The sequence below is a fragment of the Psittacula echo genome (genome assembly GCF_963264785.1).
Source record: "Psittacula echo genome assembly, chromosome: 4".
NCBI lineage: Eukaryota > Metazoa > Chordata > Aves > Psittaciformes > Psittacidae > Psittacula > Psittacula echo.
Window position 1 is genome coordinate 80,180,539 of NC_137738.1, and position 14,169 is coordinate 80,194,707.

General features: G+C 38.5%; 1 protein-coding gene across 1 annotated transcript in view; it reads left to right on the forward strand.

Moving 5' to 3' along the window:
- Positions 1 to 14,169, forward strand: part of EYS (eyes shut homolog) — a gene marked incomplete at its 5' end in the record, with an annotated part of 835,842 nt that overhangs the window by 335,943 nt on the left and 485,730 nt on the right. Inside the window, 3 exons of the mRNA XM_080615919.1 lie at positions 11,207 to 11,303; positions 12,341 to 12,448; positions 13,285 to 13,430. Of these exons, the coding sequence (XP_080472045.1) occupies positions 11,207 to 11,303; positions 12,341 to 12,448; positions 13,285 to 13,430 (351 nt within the window). The remainder of the gene's footprint in view (positions 1 to 11,206; positions 11,304 to 12,340; positions 12,449 to 13,284; positions 13,431 to 14,169) is intronic.

Genomic DNA, 14,169 nt, shown 5'->3' on the forward strand with positions numbered 1-14,169 from the left:
GGTCTACAAAATGACGAAATGGGAGACATAAGGATAGACCTGTGGAAATATAAGCACATAAAGGTTACAGAGAATTAACAAGACAAAAAATAGTTTGTCAACTTAATCCATGGGCCAGACTTTTTTGAACAGTTATTTATTTGGCTGCAAGAATTATTAGTAGATATACCTAGGAGCTAAAGCAAAGCAAGGTTAGTAGGAAGAGCAGATATAGTTGCTGACAAAGACTGGAAGGGAAGAACAAGGTTACAGAATTCAGAGGGTTTTTACAATTATTGCTTTTTCTCTTTCTTTAAAAGCTCTTTCTTTAAAATTATATGTAAATCTTCATTAGTCCAAGTAATATCCTCAGCTCAGGATGCTTGAGCAGTGCCCTTAATTCAATAGAAGAAATATTACACTTTCCTTTAGTTTATGATGGGAAAATTCTCAGGAAACATACATGTAACTAACTTCAATATTGTGTATATATGTGTGTATATATATATATATATATATATATATATATAAAAGAGAGAGAGAGAGAGGGAGTACGTTCATACTGAAGCTTTACCTATCCTGTCTAAAAATACAGTTTATTTGGTCAGCATTTGTGTTACTTCAGTAGCATTTTAATGAGTAAGAAGAATCAGAAGGCAAATTAAATCAATTAAATAACATATTTATTATTGAAACAAATGCACCAGGAAATCTGAATTAATTTAACCAGATGTTGATGTCCACGGTGTTATGTTATATTGAGGAGGTGTATATACAAGTATACAGAGTATACATTGAGGAGGTCCCCCTTGTGTTCCATGTACAGTCAACGAAAAGAAGGAGGAAATTTTCTGAGGGAATTCATTTCACCCAAAAGCAGAGGTACAAAGTCAAATAGTTTATGCTAAATGTTTATGTCGCTCTGCTGACTCCATAGGCAGCTTAGGAAAATTTGTTCAAATTTGTAATCTTTTTTGTGCTCGTTTTGTCTTTAAAGTTATAAAGCCAGAAACTGAGAAGCTGAAAAACCTACTTATGCAAGAAGAATTGCATAGGTCATAAGATTATAACCACCAGTTTTAGGGTGTAGGGAAATTACGTGTCATGTTCCAGGGAAAGATGACAATGAGAACTAAGGACAATACTGTGCTGTCTCTAAGAAAAAGCAATAGCTAGAGTTTGCACTAGAATTAGCCATCCTATTTTTTTTTCTGTATCCTCCCAAGTATTCTTTCTTAAAGGAAGACTTTGTGGTTCCTTTCTTGGTGCTTCAGGGTCATTTCTAAAGCTTTTGTTTTAAACAGTTCTTTTCAGGACATTCTCACCCCATTTATTGGGTTACTGTCAGTAACTGTTTCCTGTGACAGCTTTTTTAATGCCCTTTTTCCTAGCACGCTAATGATAAGTTGTTTTTTTTTTTTTTTTTGGTCTATAGCACCTACAAGGATGTTGGGGAGGGACTATTCATCAGGGACTGTAGTGACAGGACAAGGGGTAACGGGTTCAAACTTAAACAGGGGAAGTTTAGATCGGATATAAGGAAGAAATTCTTTCCTGAGAGGGTGGTGAGGCACTGGAATGGGTTGCCCAGGGAGGTTGTGAGTGCTCCCTCCATGGCGGTGTTCAAGGCCAGGTTGGATGAGGCCTTGGGTGACATGGTTTAGTGTGGGGTGTCCCTGCCCATGGCAGGGGGGTTGGAACTAGATGATCTCAAGGTCCTTTCCAACCCTAACTATTCTATGATTCTATGATTTTACAGCTGGAAGTTTGAAATGATACATAATATTTTTCAGCCCATGTCTCAAATAAGACTAAATGAAAGTTATCATAATGTACAAAATTAATAATATCAAGCAGAACTAGTAAGTAGGTGCTAAAGAACAGAAGTTTGACATTGTCAGATTTCTGAGACTGTCAGTGCCATTTTCTTTCAGAAATATATGCACATGATTTGCAAAGGGAAATAATATTTTTACCGTATTTAGCATTTCACACACCTTTGGTTTTGGTACGTGCACTTACCTGTGTTATACTGAATAACCTGAATACTTATGATAATGTTTATGGAGCTATTGTGATACCCCTGCTGCTTGTAAACCTTGGTTCATAAATGGAGATAAATACAATCAATTATACTGTGATAATAAGTAAAACAATAGAGAGCTTATGCAGAAAGAATCCCATTAGTCCTCTGTGTTACCTGCAGAGGTATATTCTGTGATATTTCTCTGCAGTGGAATAAGGAGATGAAAATGACCATAACTGTAACAGCAGATATGTAGCTTTTATGCTCTGTGTATTCCTGCACTTCACAGCTAATGTTAAGTCCCAGAGTTGAGTTCCAGGAGTAGCCACTTCTATTTCAGAGAAACAGAAGGAACAATAAGACCTATCCCATCTTAAGTAACCGCATTTAATTCTTCACCCATTGACAGCAACACTACTACACAGTATTGGAATTTCTGTAAACTAAAATGAATGTATCATTCTTCCTGCAGGTAAATTACAAACAAATTTGAGCATACTGTCTCACCCTCTAGTGTTAATGTTGAGTATGAGAAAACTAGGGCTTGAGTCTAGAGGAGCTGCTTTTGTGGCTTTCTCCATGGAACCCAGGTGTTTTTAGACTTCATATTATTAAAGTCACTTTCATGCTTCCTGAATGGTTAAAGAAATGCAGAAGTAAAATTAAACACAAAGAATCACAATGATTTTCAATTGTTTTTCATCTTCGTTAATATCTGAAAGTCTTGAAAGTACTATCCATTACTATGAAAACTGTTAACATTTCTGAGATACATTTAATTTCCTCAAAAAATCCTATACATTTTCCTTAAAATGAAAAAAATGTTTAAATAAAGGTCTGTGACCCTATGTCTTTTTTTTTTTAAATGAGATTTTGTTTGTGTCTTCAGTTTCTCTAATGTGGCAGGAAAAATAGTGTAAAATATGTTTAACAAGTAAAACACATTGGTTTGTTTGTCAGACTTCACAATGGCATTTGTCTAGCCTTTATACTGGCCACCTGAAAGAAAAAAGAAAAAGCCACTTATTTCTTGGATTCAATTATTGGAAATTAGGAGCGGATATCTAATGGAAATCTGTATTCACGGTGACCATGTGTGCCATTTGCTATTCTTCATTGGTCAGGTGCATTTTTTTGCTTAGAAGTTCAGAATGAGTTCAATTGAGTTGCAAATGAGTTGAAATGCGTTCAGAAAACTTTAAATTTTTCTACATAAAAAACACTAAGGTCATAAACTGCACTTTTAAGGTGTCAGGTTTGACATCTGGAAAAGTGTACAGCTGGAGAGCTATATCAAATAATTTACATATGCTGTTGATTTAGAGTTTGGTTCTTAAGTTTGACTGATTGACAGTAGCAAAGGCAGCAAGTAGTTGCATTTAAAGGTGCATATTGTTTTCCCACACATAGTACTAAATATTGCTACAGTAACAATACATTACAGCACCATGCATATTTTGAAACTTTCCAATAATGAATGATTTTGCAAACTAATTCACTTAAAATTACTGTGTTTTATAATTCAAATAAAGTAATTGTAATCAAAGTATAAGCTATGGATAAACCTTTGTTGGCTGCATTATGATTCAGAGGAAACTCCAGAAACAAACTTGCCAACAAAGTTTTCAAGCTGACAAGCAGGTATTCTTTATTGCGGCGCCGGGAGACACAGGGGATAGCTCCTCCTAACGTGTCTCCCCCTATTGCTCCATACACTGCCTTATATAGATGTTGGGCATACATACATATTAATGAGGTTACGTATGGATTACATAATTTTCCAGAAAGTTCCCCGCATGCGTACAAAATTGTGGTAGGGGTCTGTGAGGGTCGTTTACTTCTTCCAGCAATCTTCATCACTTCTGGCTGCCTTTGATGCATGTGCAGTAGATGCTCATACCAGCTTAATTGGATCGTTAACACCAAAGACATAATAATCCTTCTAGCTTCCTACTTATCAGTTAAACTGTAGCCCATCCTGGACACCTGCCATTCCCGGATACTCCTTATCCCTATGTCTCGTTATTCTAGACTATCTTTCTTAAAACTATGTCAACCATAACGACTTCTCTTGCACAAGAATTCTCAGTGTTTTCTCTAGCTGTACTCAATTTTTCCCTCTACATATCATGCCCCTCAGTAATTTTCCACTGCTACTGTTACAAAGCTTAAAAAAAAGTTTTAAAAAAAAGTTTTAAAAAAAAGTTAATAAGTTTTAAAAAAAACTTAGCATTACTTAAAACTAATTCTAAAAGTTTATACATTCCATTTTATGATTTTATGTCCCCCTTTGTTTCAATTAAGTGAATGCTGGTTTACATACTGGAGATTTCTTTGCAACTCAAAAATGTTTGTTTCAGTAATATATCTGACATGTTAAACATTTTAAGTAAGTTTCCTCCCATTGTCTTTTTATCTTTCCTCTTGCAATACATGAAATAACTTGGAAATGTGTCTACATTATTGTAAAAATTGCATCCTTATATTAATTTTAAGTATCCCAGAAGATCCCAACTATGTGTGGCAGCACTTGTAGCTCATACAAAATAACCTAATGTGTTACCCTTTAAATTGTGCTTAAATATAACGTAAAATGCAAGAATAATTTGAGCCAACGCATGTTAGATCCATGAGGTTACTCATAGCTTCAACAAGTGCTATATAAATAAACTACCAAGATAATTCTTTCCTTAAACAAGTTCCACTTAGGTATGAGTATTTTAAGTGTTCTTTTGAATCTTAGTGATCTTTAGATTTAAGTGATCTTTTGGATCATAGCACTTTTGAAAGTGCTGTGATGGGTGTCTGTTCAAGTGTATCCATAAAATAAACATTTTATGAATATTTTAATGCAAACACTGCAGTATATATTTTGAGGTTTGACCTCTCCTGTTTGTATGAATGATGTGCATAGTATTACACTCCCTTATTTTAGTCATTTACTCTGAGAACATATATCAGGTATGAATTAAAATATGCTTAATAGCATATGCTTTTATTGAAACATCCTTTGTACAAGCTTCATAAATTATAAATCTGCTACAGCAGAGACATGCAGAAAGTATGAATGAAGTAAATACTGCTGTCGTGGTTTAAGCCCAGGCCGTAAATCAGAACCACGCAGTCTACTTCCCCCCCCACCTTTCTTCCCTCCGCTCCTGGAGGGATGGGGAGGAGAATCGAAAGAATGCAACTCCCACGGGTTGAGATAAGAACAGTTTAATAACTAAGGTATAACACAAATCACTGCTGCTACCACCAATAATAATAATGATAAAGGAAATAACAAGGAAGAGAATACAACCGCTCACCAACCGGTACCTCACCCCACCCTGCAGTGATCCAGCCCTTCCAGGCACTCTCCGTTCTACATCCTGGGCATGACATGCTGTGGTATGGAATATCTCTTTGGCTAGTTTGGGTCAGGTGTCCTGTCCCTGCTTCCTCCTGGCTTCTCCTCCTCCCTGGCAGAGCATGAGACTCTCAAAGTCCTTGATCAGTCTAAACATCAGTGTTATCAGCTCTGTTCCCAGGCCGAAAGTCAAAAACACAGTGCTGCAACAGCTACTAAGAAGAATCAAAAATGACTGCTACTGCTGAACCCAGGACAACTGCTGATCTTTTTCAGGTCCTTTTAAGCAGGTCTGAGGGTTTCTGATTAACCATTCTAGTTGAAAGCAGGAGTTTTTGTCGAAATCTTCATTAAAAATTGCACGAAGGGCTAAAAATTCCTCAGAAAATTAACTACATGAGTTCAAAACTTTTCACTGTGGATCAAATAATCATCAAAGTAGTTCTATATAATTTTCAACAGTGTATGTCATTAAGGGAAAAAAAAGACTTTTTTATATAAAAGAGCTAAGCTAATTTATGTCGGTTGAAACCCCACAATATTCAACAGTAAATTGAACTCACAGGTTACTTATTTCATAATGTGATAGATAACCAGTAAAATTCTTGATGAAAATGGTATTTTTCTTTATTTGTAGGAAGAATAGATAAAATAGCATGCCTGCTACATGTTTGCTTATTTTGTCTTTTAAAGGTAGCTATATTTTGCTATGGACTGAAAAAATGTGTACTACTGCAATCAAAAATGTGTCTAAATGATGCTCTATGTATTCATTTCAGTACTATTTACTTCAAAGAAATGATAAAACTTCCATAGCCAAGTAGGGATGGCAGGTAGAAGCAGAATGATGAATGCTCACATTTTCCTTTTTGTATATTTTAATCTGACAACTATGGTGGGCTTTTTAATGGGAGGCGCTTGCTCAAATGTTATATAGTACCACAAAAGAATAAGAAGCTATTCTATACAAGTTTTGTTAGTAATTTTTTTGTTTTACTTTGTTAGCTTCACACCCTTTCCTGATAACCTTATAAAACTAAAATCTGCCTGTATACCTTTGGGTTATTCATATTACATAGGTTTACTTTTTCTTTCAGTTACTACTTTTCAGAGAAGTCGCCTTTCCCCTGCCCATTGATATAGCTTTCTACTCTGTAACAGAGCTTGTTTTCAGAAATACCAAACATTACCAAAAATGAGAAATTACAGATGAGGAAGGTGACTACAAATGGTGGCTACGAATGGCTACAGATGGTAGTTGTGGCTTCCCACATTCACTATGTCCTCCAGTTTCTTAATCAAATCAGAATTATAGAAACATGTTACTACCTTTTTTGGTCTTATTCAGTGGCACCAGGAAGGCACGTGTCAAAAGAACAACTTCTGATTATTTTGTGTGTGTGCATGTGTGTGTATCAGTGACTGCTGTCTACTCAATGTGAGCAGGTCTAGTACTGAACATTGAACTAGCCTGACACAGCCAAAGTTGTAGTCCATTTACTTTTTTCCTTAATTAAACTTCAGGCAAATATAGATGAAGGCTCAAGTTGCAGTATTATGATGCAGATTACACATGCTACGGAGAAGAAAAATATTTGGATCTTTAATTCTGGCTCCAGCCCAAGTGCAAAAAATAAACTAAATATAACAATGTTGCCTGTGTTGAGGGAGCTATTACAAACAGTACACTGGGTCAGAGAGTTTTTGTCCCCTATTATGGAAATTCTTTCACAAAGTGTTTGTGAAATGTCATTCAAATAGGAAATAAATAACGGCATCACTTCACACAACATATTTCTGAACCCCCCCCCCCAAAAAAAAAAAAACTAAACAAAAAAAAAACCCCAAAACTCAACCAAAAAACCCCAAAACACACCCCCCCAAAAAAAAAAAAACAAACCAACAAAACAAAACAAAAAACACCAAAACCCAAAAAACCCCAGAATATCACAAGAATATAAATGACTATAATTGAAGGGTTAGTTTGAGATACATTCCAGGCTTTATTTTCCAGCTTTGTAGCAGTCAAACTTTGTTTTGAAAATTTCAGCAAATACTGTAAACTCATTTCAGTCAGCTCTAGCCAGAAAACTTCTTGAACAGAAAATTCCTGGTAAGACAAAAATACCACCTTCTTTGATGTGGCAGCAGATATTTCTCTTCACATCTTTCCCTACAACTCTGACCAAGCTGCTTAATTTTTCCAGTAATGATTTTCTGTAATGTGATGAGTTGACCCTGGTTGAATGCCAGCTGCCCACCAAAGCTGCTCTGTCACTCACCTCCTCAGCTGGGAAAGGAAGAGAAAATGTAAGGAAAGGTTTATGGGTTGAGATAAGGACAGGAAGAAATCCTTCACCAATTACCGTTACGGGCTTCTCTCTCCATGGGGCGCAGGTCCTGCCAGGAGCTTGCTTCAGTGCAGGCTTCCTGCGGGGTCACAGCCTCCTTTGGGCAACCCCCTGCTTCAGCATATGGTCCTCCACAGGCTGCAGGTGCATATCTGCAACTCTTCCGTGGACCTCCTCGGGCTGCAGGGACACAGCCCGCCTCAACATGATCTGCACTACCGGCTGCAGGGGAATCATAGAATAGAATCATAGAATAGTTAGGGTTGGAAAGGACCTTAAGATCATCTAGTTCCAAACCCCCTGCCATGGGCACGGACACCTCACACTAAACCATGTCACCCAAGGCCTCATCCAACCTGGCCTTGAACACCGCCAAGGATGGAGCATTCACAACCTCCCTGGGCAACCCATTCCAGTGCCTCACCACCCTCTCAGTAAAGAACTTCTTCCTTATATCCAATCCAAACTTCCCCTGTTGAAGTTTTAACCCGTTACCCCTTGTCCTATCACTACAGTCCCTGATAAATAGTCCCTCCCCCGCATCCTTGTAGGCCCCCTTCAGATACTGGAAGGCTGCTATGAGGTCTCCACGCAGCCTTCTCTCCTCCAGGCTAAACAGCCCCAACTTTCTCAGCCTATCTTCATACGGGAGGTGCTCCAGTCCCCTGATCATCCTCGTGGCCCTCCTCTGGACTTGTTCCAACAGTTCCATGTCCTTTTATGTTGAGGACACCAGAACTGCACACAATACTCCAAGTGAGGTCTCACGGGAGCAGAGCAGAGGGGCAGGATCACCTCCTTTGACATGCTGGTCACACTCCTTTTAATGCAGCCCAGGATGCAGTTGGCTTTCTCGGCTTTGAGCACACACTGCCCACTCATGTTCATTTTTTCATCGACCAACACCCTCAAGTCCTTCTCCACAGGGCTGCTCTGAATTTCTTCTCTGCCCAACCTGTAGCTGTGCCTGGGATTGCTCTGACCCAGGTGTAGGACCTTGCACTTGGCATGGTTAAACTTCATAAGGCTGGCATTAGCCCACCTCACAAGCATGTCGAGGTCCCTCTAGATGGCATCCTTCCCTCCAGCGTATCAATCAAACCACACAGCTTGGTGTCATCGGCAAACTTGCTGAGAGCGCACTCAATCCCACTGTCCATGTCACCGACAAAGATGTTGAACAAGACCGATCCCAACACCGATCCCTGAGGGACACCACTCGTTACTGGTCTCCAGCCGGACATTGAGCTATTGACCACAGCTCTTTGCGTGCGGCGATCCAGCCAGTTCTTTATCCACCGAGTGGTCCACCCATCAAATTGATGTCTCTCCGATTTAGAGACAAGGATGTCATGTAGGACCATGTCGAAGGCTTTGCACAAGTCCAGGTAGATGACATCAACTGCTCTGCCCCTGTCCATCAGCTCTGTAGCCCCATCATAGAAGGCCACCAAATTGGTCAGGCAGTATTTCCCCTTAGTGAAGCCATGCTGGCTGTCACCAACCACCTCCTTGTTTTTCATGTGCCTTAGCATGCCTTCCAGGAGAATCTGCTCCAAGAGTTTGCCAGGCACAGAGATGAGACTGAGTGGTCTGCAGTTCCTCGGGTCATCCATTTTCCCCTTCTTGAAAATGGGGGTTATATTTCCCTTCTTCCAGTCGTCGGGAACTTCACCTGATTGCCATGATTATGTCCATCTAGTGCTTGTAGCACCTCCTGCCCTTCTTCAGTGACCTTGGTGTCTGCAGGGCTGTTTAACTCCTCTTTCCATCTGCAGTTTCTCCTGCACAGTAACTTCTTCCCCATTTTAACTATTACCCAGAGGTGCTACCGCTGTTGCTGATGAGCTCAGTCTTGACCCACCAGCTGGCTTTTGCTCTATCCGACACAGGGGAAGCTTTTGGCAGCTTATTACAGAAGCTGTAACGCCCCACCCCACCCCCCACTACCATAACCTTGACACAGAAACTAAATACATATAGAAAAAATAAGCCATATTATTGTAAATATGATCATTGATAATTTGCCCACTTCCATGAAGTACTTTGGAAACCACAAATACATAATATAGCAATAAAAGTCATTACTCTCCTTATTTCAGTATCTAAAAAAGTACTGATACTAATTTTTACATGTTTTAATAGAAAATTCTGTAAAGCTTTCATCTTATTTATGATAATATACACTGAATTTCAGTGGCTCTTTTTTTACCTCTTTTAATTTTGATAGCTACATGGTGTTCAAAAGCAGTTTGGCGAGCAATATAAATGCTCTTTAGTCAGTCTTCTAAAAGTGGTCATGTTTATTATAGTCACTACAGTACAAATATTTTGTTCATTTTAATGGATACATTACTACATCAATTAAAACATATTCAATTTGTTTAAAATGCAACTAAGTAGTTATAGTTTATCCACTGTACCTAATTTTAACACAACTATGTATTTAGTAGAACATTTATTTATGAGAATGATGTAACATATTTTATGCCATAGAAAAGCAGAAGTAGTGTTCTTATATACTGAAAAAATGTCTTACTTCTCTTAAGCTCATATTCTGGGATGTTTACAGTGGCAAATGTAATGTATTATGTAAGTAATGTACTCTGGAGATAAGCTCTTGATCACGTTTTCTTCATTAAATACTGAAATCAGTTAAATGTGGTTTTTTTTTTTTTTTTTACCTAGTGACTGCTTTGAATAAATACAGCCTCTGTAACTACCATTATGCTCTGTAATATATTATTTATTGAATTAGCTTTTAGTTTCTGACATTGTCCCACAGTCCTCAAGAAAGCCTTCTCAGCCCTTTAAAACAAGTTATATTACCCCAGTATATTTAGCCAGATGCTCCATCCAGATTTGTTATTTCTGGTTCATTAAAGTATGTTAGGACTTCCACATTCTCCTGAAATTAATTTGGTGAACAAAAATAATCAGAAAACATTCTTTTAGGATTGCATCCACTTGCTGCCCCTGACCTTGGAGTCAGAGAGCAATGAGGGCTGGCTGCTCTGGAAGTGAACATAAGCCAGGAGTCTTACCAAGGCAGCCAGGGCAGTGTCCTCACTGTCGAGGGTCCTGTCTGACAGTATCTAAAAGAGGTGAGCAGTGCAGGTCTTAGGGAGGTGTCCAGGATCCCCATAGTACACCAGATCACCAGTCAAGGCTACAGGAACAGGGCAGATCCAAGGTCAAGTCAGGGAGCTAGTCTGAAGGCCAGTGTCAGCATCCAGATAAACAGGTACATAACTAAGCACGTGCATAGCACAGATACCAAGGGCAAAGAGCCTGAGCTTAGATGCCCCCAAGAGGAGAAGTAGTCACTACTCAGCTCTTTCTTGAGCAGCTTCAAGGGCAGATGTTTCTCAGGCCTGCCATGTGCATTGTCTAAATTGGCCCTGAGCTCAGGCAGCCAAATCTCCAAGAGGAGCTGTGACTTACATTCATATTATGTAGTAGGATTCACTCATTCAGTTAATATAATCTGTGTTTCAGGATTTGAGGGCACTTACTGTGAAATTAACAGTGATGAGTGCATCTCCCATCCATGCCAGAATGAAGGTCTCTGTGTGGATGGGATTAACCATTACAGGTGAGGAAAATTATTTGAATGACAGCTACTCAGTATGATGCACTGATGTTTATCATCTAGCTAGTCTTCTCATACTTTGTCTGTATTATGTTTTTCATGTCTGAATTATGGGGGTTTTTTTGGTGTGTTTGACACTGTTATATTACACGCTGAATGCTGTGGGCAAAAAGACATACATGTAAACTATCCGTGTGGACTCAAGAACCTGTTGTAGGGCTAATTAAAATCTTAGGAATCTAATCAAAATATAACAAACAGCTGTTGTTAGTCCAGTTACAATAATGCTAATAGTCTGAGTTGAAGCTAATAAAAAGCAGCTTGATGAACAATGTAGTTATAATGGTTATATTGGGAAATCTTGCAGTTATCTAGCTCTTGTCTCTTTTGTTATGATGTCACAACTTCTGTGTGTGTCCTGTGAGGAGTGATTTCAGTCTTCCTCAAGAACAGGCAGTGTTACTGCAAGTCACCAGTATCTGTCACTCTTTGCCAGGAGAAGTGTGAAATTTACGGTTGATGGTTTTCTCAGCTTCAGTCTCAGGCCTGCTGGGAGCTATTTTTGTGTGTTTCCTTATCACAATTTACTTCCTTTGCACTGTTTATCAGCTTCCTCAGCCCACATGGACTCAAAAGGTTATTGTTTATAACACCATGGTTATCCCAGTGTGTCACACCCTTACCGTAAGCGCTAATTCCAGAACTGAAGCTAAAGCATGGGAGGCAGCAGATAGCTGACTCCAGGATAGGTGTCAAAGCAAGTGAAAAGGGGCTCAGGCCAGGGCAAGTTCTGAGCCACTGCACAGTGGGGTCAACACAAAGGCTGTGGCCTTCAACTAATAATGGAAAAAAAAAAAATTCCTGGGCTGCAGTCCCTGTACTTGTGAAGCTTGTTAAAGCAGTTTTGTAAGAACCAGAATTAAAATCAAACATGATTTTGGAACCACCTAATTCATGCTCCTCAAAATTTGCCACATTTTCCCAGAATCTTTTTATATTAAACTAAAAAGTAACATGGTGAGTGATATCCTTTTTGCTAGGTGCTCCTGCCAACATGGTTTTACTGGGACACTCTGTGAAGCAGAGATTAACGAATGCTTATCAGGACCCTGCAAAAACAATGGAACTTGCCTGGATCTCCTAAACAGGTTAGTTGTTACTAAATGAAAAATAATTCTCTGATTTCCTTATGTATAAAATCTGCTCACTGCCCTGAGGTTGGATGGGATCTTCAGCACATGACAAAGATTCTGTGTTAAAATTAGGTAGTCAAGTGCTGTTACTCACGTATTTGTTTCTTAACTGACCTGAAAGAAAAATAGAAGGGAAGCTGTTTTCAGCACAATTTGTTCTTTCACCCCCTTACCTTTTTATCTTCTTCTTCTTTTTTCTTTATAAATTTGGAAAAGAAGTAAAATAAAGGAAAATTGATCTTCAGTTAGAGTGCTACATCTCTCTTTTCAGTTTCTGACAATGACCTTCTCTAGTGTGTTTACTAAAAGTTAAGTGTAAGCAAGAGAAAACTTTGTACCTTGTGTTTTTTTCCACAGCACTCTACAGTTATTCAGAGACTTGGGTCAGAAGAACTTTAGCCCTTAAGTCAGTCCTCATACCTTCAGCAAAAATTATTGTGCACAATTTTTCTAGTGATTTAAAAAAAGGAATACATCTCTCTGCTTGCTTCAGAAACATGGAAATGAGAAGTTCTGGAGTTCTGGACTGCAGTGCACTACACCGAGTGGGCATCTGTGCTAAGGGCTGCATCAGTATGGTGAGCCCTGGGGAGCCAGGGCACACCAGGTTGACTAAGAAGGATAAAAATAACTTACAGCCAAACCCAGGACAGCAGTCTGTTAATTATTTTGATACAGATGAGGATTAGGGATACCAGCTTGACATCAGGACATACATAAAGCTTCACAATATTGGAGTAGATCATGTTGTTTACTTCTGTTGACTTACCTGATTTTTTTCTTTTCTGAAGATTCATCTGCAGTTGTGCACCTGGGTACTATGGGTCTCTGTGTGAGATGGATGTAAATGAGTGTGAAACTTTGCCTTGCTTGCATGGAGGAAGCTGCATCAACAGGCTTGGTGGCTATGGGTGCTTCTGTCCACCTGGATTCACAGGTATGGTCTGCTCTCTAGCGCAGTGGAGAAAGCTATTTCACAGGTTTTACAGGGTTTTAATTTTATAGCAGTGGTCTCAACTAAATAAAAAAAAAAAAGAGTACGCAGGATCATCTCATTTTTGGAGGATAAATCATTATTAATTCAAACAGAACTTTGATACAATTCTTGCTAAATAACTCAAGATGTTGTTTACATTAAGGTTTGATTTATGATTTCTTTAGTCACCCATACATTCAGCTGAAACATATTAAAAAAGAGATTGCATAGTGCAAAAAAAAATAAATGTTTTCTGTATTCAGCCACTGACTTTGCTGACCTGTTGGACTGACACTGTTGCCTTTAGTGTTAATTGTTGCATTTTTGCAGAACTAATGACAAAATATTTAGTGGGTAGAGATGCAGTAAAACTTCTCTAAAATGACTATGACATTTAAATGCTCTGCATGCTGTAGAACAAGTAGTTCATACTTAATGTTTTGATATATTCAGCTTAAGCAACCTGAAAACATGTAGGGTCATAGGACTCCGCTTGCAGAAATTTTTATAGTTCTCTGCCTCAATTTGTTTTATTTCTGCATTCTTTCTGTATAAAATGTTTTTTCCTACCCATTTCAGCCTTTTATAAATACCACATAATTCATAAGATTAGAAAAGGTACAATTCACACCACTGAACTGAGAGGAATGTATTTTCTACACAGAACAAAGAAGTACAGTTTTCGAAATATCTATATAGC